General features: G+C 43.1%; 1 protein-coding gene across 1 annotated transcript in view; it reads left to right on the top strand.

Annotated features, from left to right (window-relative positions):
• The first annotated feature begins 290 nt into the window (after positions 1–290).
• The window catches only part of ISM1 (isthmin 1), an 81,476-nt gene continuing 71,035 nt past the window's right edge, over positions 291–10,731 (top strand). The window contains exon 1 of the mRNA XM_089690789.1: positions 291–990. Coding sequence (XP_089546915.1) covers positions 880–990 — 111 coding nt within the window. The 5' untranslated portion in view covers positions 291–879. The remainder of the gene's footprint in view (positions 991–10,731) is intronic.

Below are 10,731 nucleotides of genomic sequence, written 5' to 3'. Positions count from 1 at the left end.
CCTGATCCAGCCCCCCCCCCCCCAATCAGATCTTCTCCTGATCCAATGTCAGCTGTTTCCCCAATCAGATCCCTCCTGATCCAGGGTAATCTGCCCCCCCCCCCCCCAGGAGAGGTCGGGGGGTCTGAGCCTCGTCCCATTTCCAGAGAGGGGGAGGATGGATGATGACCCGAGCACACTCCATGCAGCTGTATGCAGGGCTCTCCTGTGTGTACAGCGGGTGAGGGGAGGAGAGGGGGGCCCGGGGGTGGGAGGAGATGGTAATGACAGGGGGAGGGGTAACACACCAACAACAAGCCCCGCACTATAAAGCCCATCGGTCGGGCTGTACGGAGGAGTAGTGGGCGCAGAGCGTAGCTCGGAATGGATACAATGTACAGAACACACATTACAGTCCGGTGAGGAGGGGATCGCTGTCCCGGGAATCCCCCCATGTGGACGGGCGGACAATAACCCCCCCGGAGCCCGCGAGTGGCGGATCTCCGGTGCCGGCACAGCGCCCTCCTGTACGATCTGGTGGAGCGGGGTAGTGCACACCTCTCACCTGTGCACGCGGGGAGGAGGAGGGGGGCGGTGGTTTCGGGGGCAGTTTGGGGTGCACGGAGCGGCCCATGTTCACCCCAGATCTCGGCTGGCTGAGGGAAGTCCTGCCCGCCGCTGATCCGCCTCCACCCCCGGCTTGGGGAGACCCCCGCTCGCCCCCTCCCAGGCAGCTTTCCCTCGGGCTTTGTTCCTTCCTGTCCCGCGGTGGCTCCGAAGTGCTGCGGTGGTGGCGGTGGCTCCTCCGGCTCCTCCACCCGGCCGGACCCCCTGGACCCAGAGAGTGGGGGTGCAGCTGGCCCGAGTGAGCGGGCACTGAAAGCCGGGCGGATCAAGAGGATGGTGAGGCTGGCTGCCGAGCTACTACTACTCCTGGGACTACTACTCCTCACCCTCCACATCACTGTGCTCCGGGGAGGGACCCCCAACACTCCGGCCAATGCCAGCCAGGTAAGATACTGATCAATAACTTATATGATCTACTGGGGCGAGAGCTGATCAATAACTGGTATTATTATTACTACAGGTACTTATATGGTATGGGATCTACTGGGGGTAAGAGATGATCAATAACATTTGTGATCTACTGGGGGTGAGAGCTGATCAGTAACTGGTATATGATCTACTGGGGACGAGAACTGAACAATAACTGATATATGATTTACTGGGGGGGGGGGGGGGCAAGAGCTGATCAGTAATTGGTATATGATCTACTGGGGGTGAGAACTGATCAATAACTGGTAAGAGATCTACTGGGGGAAAATACTGATCAGTAACTGGTATATGATCTACTGGGGTGAGAACTGATCAATAACTGGTATGTGATCTACTGGAGGGAAATACTGATCAATAACTGGTATGTGATCTACTGGAGGGAAATACTGATCAATAACTGGTATGTGATCTACTGGAGGGAAATACTGATCAATATCTGGTATGTAATCTACTGGGGGGGGGGGTGCTGATCAGTAACTGGTATATGATCTACTGGGGGAGAGAGCTGATCAATAACTGGTATATTATCTACTGGAGGGAAGTACTGATCAATGATTTTGTTTTTATGTTCAGTAATCATTATATGATCTGCTGGAGGGGGGGCAGTGATCAATATTTGCCATATGATCTATTTTGGGAGCACTGATTAATAGTTGGTATTTGATCTACTGAGGGGAAGCACTGATCAATAATTTGTTTTAAGATCTCATGGGGGGCACTGATCAATAATTGGTATGTGATCTGTTGGGGGGAGCACTGATCAATAATTGGTATGCCATCTGTTTGGGGCACTGATCAATAACTTGTATATGATCTACAAGGGGGGCACTGCTCAATAGTTATTTGACCTACTGGGGGGTGGGGGGCACTGATCAATAATTTGTTTTATAAGCTGATGGAGGCACTGATCAAAAACTAGCATATGATCTGCTGGGGGTGCTGATCTTTAATTGTTATAAGATCTGCTGATGGCAAACTGCTCAATAATTATTTGATCTACTGGGGGGAACATATCAATAATTGTTGTATGATCCGATGGAGGCATTGATCAATAATTGTTACATGATCTGATGGGGGTGGGGGGGTACTGGTCAATAACTGGTATATGGTATGATGGGAGCACTGATCAATAATTGTTATATGATCCGATGGAGGCACTGATCAATAACTGGTATATGATCGGATGAGGGTGGGGGGGGAGTACTGATTAATAACTGGTATGTGATCTGATGGGGGGGGGGGGGGTGGGTACTGGTCAATAACTGGTATATGATCTGATGGGAGCGCTGATCAATAATTGTTATATATTTTAATGTGGACGTATTTGCTCCAGGACCACTGATCAATAATTGTATTGTGATGGTGACAGTGATCAATAATTGTATGGTGCTATGATGCAGGGGGCACACTGCGATGTCCTGGGTGAATGTATTGCGGTTCTTGTCTAGGGGGAGGAGCTGTGACTCCTATCTTCTAATATTCTGTATCTATTGGAATTCGCTGTCATCTGCTCGCCCCATGTGCACATCTAGTCTAGGTTCATAAAGTGAAAATACAACAAACTCATGCGCTGCTATAACATAAAGATATAAAAAATGAAAAAAGAGAGATTGCTGCACTCACTCCGCAAGTGTACTCTCACTTTAAATAAAAAATAAATAGCACTCATCTCCCCATTAAAATGGAAAATTTTAAACAAACAATAAATGCAATCCTCAATCAGATAGCAATAGTCCAATCCAATATGTAAAAAAAGTCCTGGCATTGCAATCTGATCACAAATTCCACTCCGTGCATGTGTAACGAATCCGTTCCCTGCTCGCCTTAAGATCTGACCTACAAATTATAATAGGTGGAATACACTTTTAAATGGACTGTGTGTGATCCATGTGATACTCCTTCCAGACACTATATCTTCTTTAAGTAGACTCCAAACCGTGTATAAAAAACAAAAAAAGATTCCGTAGTGCAACACTTTTTGTAATGAACTAAACTCTAAGTAGACTAAAACATATGCACTCACATGAATGAAAAACTATATACATGCTCCACAATAAAATGATCCTGTGTTCATATTTCACCGTGCCAACTGCTTCATGGTGTTTCCCATCACCGAATAAGAGTACCATGCACTCACCTCCTTCCTAGACCTACAAGAATAGGTTGTGAACACTTAGAAGTAATGGTTGACTTCTGCTTAACCACTGCTGCCTATTTGTAGCTACTTCGCTGACGCTGGCCCTTTAAGAAACTGAACTCTAAACTTCTTGATAGGATGGTATATGCTCCTAGATTGTAAGCTCCAAGGAGCAGGGCCCTCAAATCCCTCTTGTGTTAAACTGTATTGTTACTGTATTGTCTCCCACTATAATGTAAAGCGCTGAGCAAACCCTTGGCGCTATATAAATCCTGTATAATAATAATAAAAGGCTTGGAAGAAAGAACAATCCATAGTGCAGCTTTATAAAATATACCTGCTTTATTCCATTAAAATTACACTCACAAGGATAAATTCATAGCAGGCATCAAAATCCCTCAACAAAGATGGTTTGTCTCACGCGTAGCGAGACCGATCACGTGACATCTTCAGGGTGACGTGATAGGTGATGCAACACGTTGGGCGGAGCCTAGTGATGTCACTTCCGCATTTGGTTAAGCATTTGTCTTCTTTATATTTCTTCTTTTTTTTCAGTTGTTTGTTTTAAGCTTTTATTTTCCTTCAGTAACACTTCCTGTCCTGGGATGACAACGCCCGCTCACTGCACTGCTTATGGAGGTGCAGCGTTGTCACTAATTTTGAACTGGAATGAAAATTGTGGCTCGAAACTGAAACTTCAGGATGCACTCGACCAAAAAACGAAATGGACAGTTTTAAAAAAAAAAAAAAAAAATATATATATATATATATATATAAAATTGGACAGAGATTAAAATAAAATGTATATAAAATAAAACTTAAATCTGCTGCACAATACTTAAAAAGCAAACATATGGCCATTTATAGGCACTTTTTTTTTTCTATCAGCAAAACACTGATGTCCCTATTTTCAGCTGTCAATAATCTGTGCATCACTGGTAGTCACCCTAGGGCAGGACTACAAAACACCCCCTCTCATCTCCATAACACAAAGGGGAGGTGTTCTGTAGTTTACAACAAAAAAATGGGAACTGTAATGGATCAGAGTGCAGCACAGGACGCTATAGTACTGTCAAGTATTCTGTGAGGATCATCGGGTATTTATTGCATTCATCAGTCAGCGATAACAAAACCTTTTCAATGTTATTAAAATAACATTTGTTAGTGGTAAAGAGAAAAGTTGCTGCATTGAGTTACATTATTGCTGACATGAGGTAAATGTCCAGCAGCCAAGTGAAGCTCAAGTTTTGGCAAAATGTGGATTTCAGTGCACACTATGTAGTGCAGTTTATATTTCTGATTTAGCCAAGGTTCACACTGGTGCGACTTTGAATTCGTGCTGAAGTAGCGCAATTTCAAAGTCACAGATCAGTGAGAATTTGATGTGCGATGCGGCTTGCAACTTTATTTAACAGAAGTCCATGCAAGTCACAATGAAATAACAAAAAAGTAGCAAAGGAACCTTTTTCAAAGTCGCAGGGATGTGTGCCACAACAATTTGAATGGTTCCATTGCTGGCAGTTGGATGCAAATTGTCAAATTGCATGACAATCACACCTGTATGAATGGGAGCTTAAAGCTGAGGTTTCTTCTTCTATTTGCCTTCCATGAAGTTTATTCTTCTTCTATTTGCCTTCCCTGGTTCCTCCTTCCCTTATTCTTTTCTAGCAAAAAATACAGATTTTTACTTGTAAAAGGCTTGGTCTTCAAACCAAAATAGGAGAAGCTGCTTGTTGGGGACTACGTACACTTTAAGCCTAACTCTGGGCAAAAAAAAAAACGTTTTCCCTTGCAGTGGGGCTGTGCAAGGGTTAAATGCTCATTTTGTCCAGGGGAGGGGAGAAAGCCGAATACTCACCTGATCCTCCGCTCCACCAGAAAACCGCACTCTCTCTGGATCCTGCGGTGGAACAGTCCACCGCTCAAGACTGCTAGAGCTCACACTTCCATATTTCTTAATGACATCCCAAACACAGGGAGCACTCGCCCTTTGTCATGCAGAAAACAAGTGACAAAGTGCGTGAAAAAAGCACTCAAAAACGTGTGTCGCCCAACACGCTTGCTCAGTGCCAAAATTGGTACTTGAGCATCTTTAGCGCGTTTGTTGCACGACAGGCAACCCATTCAAGTCAATGGGCTGTCATTAGAAAAATGCTTGATGCAAAACACTCAGGTGTGAATGCAGCTTTTATCATTCAATCATGAGCTGTTGTGCGTTTTTCTTTTTTCTTTCATTTACACGATTGGAAAGTTATACTGATCACATGTTCACCTTATTTGTTATCATTCACTTTTTAAAGCAAATCTTTAATTTCCTAAATGAGCAGCACTGACGTCAATTGTTGCATGCTTGTTTTAGATGAGCAACTCAAAGTATAGAAGCCAGAGAGAGCCAGTCAACTGTCATTTTCTGAAGAAGATTGGTAATGGCAGTGTTTTCCATAGGCAATTCAGCTTCGGTAGAGTTAAACAGATGGGATGATCTGTAACATATTTTGTTCTTTTGCATTTATCTTCAGGTCTGGTCACACCATGCCTTTGTGGTATTGGGAAAGGGGAGGCAGGGATGCTGGAATTTGTTGCATGGGTAAGACATAGAAAAGTGACAGCAGAAAAAGACCCAGTGGTCTGCCTGTTGTTTCTTTTTTTTTTTTTTTGCGTGTGTGTGTTTGTTTGTTTGTTTTTTATGTGTGTTGTTTTGGGGAGGTTTGTTTTTGTGGTTTTTTTTTTTTTTGTTTTGTTAACTTTTCTGTCTGAGTATAGATCTATGCTTGTCCCAAGCATGTTTGACGCTATTTACTGTTGACTGGCTGACTACCTCTGCTGGACATTTATTCCAAGCATCAACTACTCTTTCAGTCAAATAGTACTTTCTGAGATTAGTTTAAACTTTCCTCCAGTTAGTTTCAGGTCATGTCCCCGTGTTCTTGATTTTGGTTTCCTGTTGAAAATCCTGCCCTCCTGAACCTTATTCACCCCCTTGATGTATTTAAAGGTTTCTATCATGTCTCCCCTTTCTTTTCTTTCCTCCAGACTGTACATGTTAAGTTCCTGAAGTCGCTCTTGATATGTTTTATCCCCCAGACCTTTCACCATTTTTGTTACCTGTCTCTGGACTCGTTCTATCTCATCAATATCTTTTTGTAAGTGAGGTCTCCAGAACTGGACACCGTATTCTAAATGAGGTCTAACTAAAGATCTACACCGTGTTCCAAATTATTATGCAAATGATATTTTTCTCATTTACCTAAATAATTGATGTAAATAACAGTCAGCATAATTCTCATGTTATCAACTATTAAGAGTACAACTCAAATTTTATTGAACAAACTTCCTAATGATAACAGTATTTTTGTTAAACATAAAACACTTGCAATGCACTGTTCCAAATTATTACGCACAGTAAGTTTCAAAACACTTTATAGGTAGTAAAGAACTGAAAATTGTCATTTGTTGTGTTTGCAGCATATTTACTGAAATCAAAAGCTATTTCAATCAAACTTTTAACAACATTTTAACTTTTTAAACATTTTAACAGGTCACGTTACATTTTAACATAGGACCCCTTATTTGATAGCAGCTTCACAAGTCTTGCATCCATTGAACTTGTGAGTTTGTGGACAGTTTCTGCTTGAATTTGTTTGCAAGATGTCAGAATAGCCTCCCAGAGCTGCTGTTTGGATGTAAACTGCCTCCCACCCTCATAGATCTTTTGCTTGAGGATGCTCCAAAGGTTCTCAATAGGATTGATGTCAGGGGAGGATGAAGGCCACACCATGACTTTCTTTCCTTTTATCCCCATAGCAGCCATTGATGCAGAGGTGTTCTTTGCAGCATGAGATGGTGCATTGTCATGCATGAAGATGATTTTATTACGGAAAGCATAGTTCTTCCTTCTGTACCAGGGAAGAAAGTGGTCAGTCATAAACTCCACATACTTTTCAGAGGTCATCTTTACACCTTTGGGGACCCTAAAGGGGCCGACCAGCTCTGTTCCCATGATTCCGGCCCAAAACATGACTCCACCACCGCCTTGCTGACGTTGCAGCCTTGTTGGAACAGGGTGGCCGTCCACCAACCATCCACTACTCTATCCATCTGGACCATCCAGGGTTGCACGGCACTCATCAGTGAACAGGACTGTTTGAAAATTAGTCTTCATGTATTTTTCTGCCCAATGCTGCCGTTTCGGCTTGTGAGCATTGGTTAGTGGTGGCCGAATAGAAGGTTTATGCACAGTTGCAAGACTCTGGAGGACTCTACACCTTGATGTCCGTGGGACTCCAGAGGCACCAGCATTTCACTCTTTTCGGCAGCAGAGAGATCCTTTTTCTTCCCCATATTGCATGAAAATGGTGCTCTGCTTAATAATGTAGAACACCGTCCTTTAGTAGTTTTTCCTTAAATTGGGCTCACCTGCCAATCTAATTATCACAGGTGTCCGAGATTGTTTTCAGTGATCAAAAGAGCCCTGAGACACAATACCATTCATGAGTTAAACTGAAAAACAAAATATTTAATCTTTGTGACACTTAAATAGAATTTGCATAATAATTTGGAACAGGGTATATATAGAGGAACCAGGACCTCCTTCCTCCTGCTGATGACCCCTCGAGTGATGAATCCTATTCGCTTCTCCCACTGCCTGGCCACACTGTTTGCTCATTTTGCAATCATCTGAAGTAAGTACCCCCAAATCCTTTTCCTCTGCAGTGCTGGCCAACACTGTACCACCAATGCTGTACTATCTAAAGGGATTCTTTTTCCCTAGGTGCATTATTTTACATTTAGAAACCTTGAACTGCAATTTTCACTTTTTGATCAAACTTCCAGCAATGTCAAATCATGTTACAGACCCCTGGAGGGATATCAACCCTATTACACACCTTTTGTGTCAGCAAAAAGCCATACCTTACTCATCAAAGGTTTAGTTATATCACTTGTTAAAGACATATTAAAGCGGTTCTCCTAGTAATTTAAGGATACTTGCCTGTCCAGGGATCCAGCGCTGTCCTTACTCGAGCCGATTCTTCAATCGTCTTCAGGTCCAGGAGCCTGCATCTTAACTAAGGGAATCCAGCAGTGAAGCCTTGTGGCTTCATTGCCTGTTTCCCATTGCGCATGCACAAGCCACGCTGCACTTTGTGAATGGTTCCACAGTCTTTTGGGACCTGTTGTGTCCTAGAAGGCTGTGGGGAAAAGAGGGGGATGGCCGAACTTTTCTCTGATCGACAAAGTAGGAGTGAGTACCTGTCAAAACTAGGTCCCCCCCACCCAAAAAAGTGCAAAATGTCAAAGAGGAGGGGAGGAGGATGAAAATAAGAGGAACTTCCCCTTTTGGCTAAAGTTCTGCTTTAGTACATTAAAAATAATTCCATCCAACAACTTTTATGAATGTCCAGCTCTGTTGGGAGGTTCTGCCCTTCCTCACTATTCCCAGTTGCCATTCCTGTCTCCGCTGGAAGAGATTTCCCCTTATTTGCTGTCCTTGAACAGAATGTTGGTGTAAATTTTCCCAATGAGAACACATTGGGGAGCTACAGAAACTTATTAGAAGGGTCCATCCTTCTCCATTCCCCCACCTTACCCACACTTGGAAGTCTTAAATGGCTATTGGTTTAGAATAGGTTGTGTCACATTGTCCACTTTCTAATTGAACCTGTTGGATTTGTCATCGAGCATCAGCAATTTCAAAGTTTCCTCTAGTATCTCTTTTGGCAAACTGAGCTAGGTTTTTCAATACAATATTTAAAACCTTGCATTGTAACCCTAAGCTCTTCCTCGATATTGAAATCTGTGTTGGAACATGTAGTGTAAAGATAGCCAAATCATTGCTGAAGCCAACTGATCCAGCATGTAGGCTCTAGAAGGCACCGAATGTCTTCAGGGTTCCCGTCTTTTCCATGACAGCCATAGAAAGCACTCAGGAAACTTTGGCACCGGCTGTCTTTTGTTTTGGGTGCTCTAATTACCTGGCTTCTCTGAATTGTCTAGTATGGGTGTAAAGGGTTATTCTCTGAAGAACGTTGCTGTCTCCATAGTCAAAGAGAAAAGGCCGTCCAGGAATAAGACATGTGACAAAGATTGACTTTTTTTTCATTGACTTCAAGAGGATTCATTCTTCGGTGCTTTAGGCTTCTTGGTTAAAGGAGTTACTTGATGTTCCATTTCATCAGACAGAAGATCTTAGTAGCTGGCACAGGGCAATCTTTATACTGAGCTGTACTACAGAAATCATGCAAAAGGTGGCCATCAGGGGCGGACTGACAACTCATGGGGCCCCCGGGCAATAGGGGATCATGGGGCCCTGTGTCCTTGTCCAAACTCAAAAAAGTCTATGAAAAAGGTACCAGAGGCATCATGGCGCCCCCTACTGACCCTGGGCCCTCGGGCAGTGCCCGAGTTTCCAAATGGTCAGTCCGCCCCTGGTGGCCATACATGGTTAGATTTCATTTGAGTGTCAGCATGGAAAATCTGAAAAATTGTTCATCAGAACATTCTTTCTTGTTGTCATTGAGTTATCTTATGTTGTTTTGAAGGCCCTTAAAATTCCGTCTAGATCTACTATTTGAATGGAAACCCAGATGTATTAAACAGGCTTCATGTACAATTTTTCCCAAACGAAAATCATTTTTCATCCTGCTCTTTTGAATTTTCTCACCATGGTAGTGAAAATGAACATCTGGTTGATCCCACTAACCATTTCAAAATAAAATGATTGCTCTGAAAAATTTTTGGGACACAATTCTACTGGGCTGCACAAGAGAAATCTAAAAGATTCTACCTTGTCCATGCTAAACCGCGTAGGTGGAGGAATCTCTCCTGCCAGATTTTGTATTCTGACAACCACGGCTGTTCGTGTCTGAATAGTGACTGCAGCTGATTGGATGCAGTCAGTGTTCTATTAACAATTTTCCACCCAGCTACTTCAACAAGTCATTTGAGAAAAATATCCCATTTTGTTGAGCTGGGTGGTGCCGACCAGGCCAGCCACAGCTTAGTTATTGGCTGATTTAGCAAGAGTTGGGCAACATCCTTGCCATGTATGGCAGGCTTAAGGTTAAAGTGTTACTAATGCAGGACCCTGTATTCACTATATCTGGTCTGCAACAGTACACAGAATATGGAAATGCAATTACTTTAGTAAATATTACCTGCTAAATACCTTTTCTCAACAGTAGTTAGAGCAGTCTTGTGACTTCTATCAGTGTCCAGCAGAGCATATGTTAAAGCTGATGGTAGGAGTTTTAATTCTGCTCTAGGAGGATGCAGGACCCCTAACCTCTGTCTGGACAGTGCTAATCACATGCACTCTCCCAAGAAAAAAAAAACCCTCTCAAGCAATACATACAAAACTGAGCATGTGCAGAGTGACTCCACATGATATGGCTTATCAGGAGATAAGAGGCAGATGCTGGAAGAAGGGGAGGATCAGAGAAGTCAGGATCAATCAGCGGTTTAACACAATGCAGAGGATTAACCCCTTAGGTTCTGCAGTGTGTATAACAAGCATTCTTTATTGCATATACTGACTTATTTTACTGTGGTGGGTCTAGTAA

The sequence above is a fragment of the Staurois parvus genome, unplaced genomic scaffold, assembly GCF_062004578.1.
Source record: "Staurois parvus isolate SC_StPar_1 unplaced genomic scaffold, SC_StPar_1.0 ptg000543l, whole genome shotgun sequence".
NCBI classification, from domain to species: domain Eukaryota; kingdom Metazoa; phylum Chordata; class Amphibia; order Anura; family Ranidae; genus Staurois; species Staurois parvus.
Note: the sequence above shows the minus strand (reverse complement) of the source record. Positions and strands in the feature narration are given on the sequence as shown.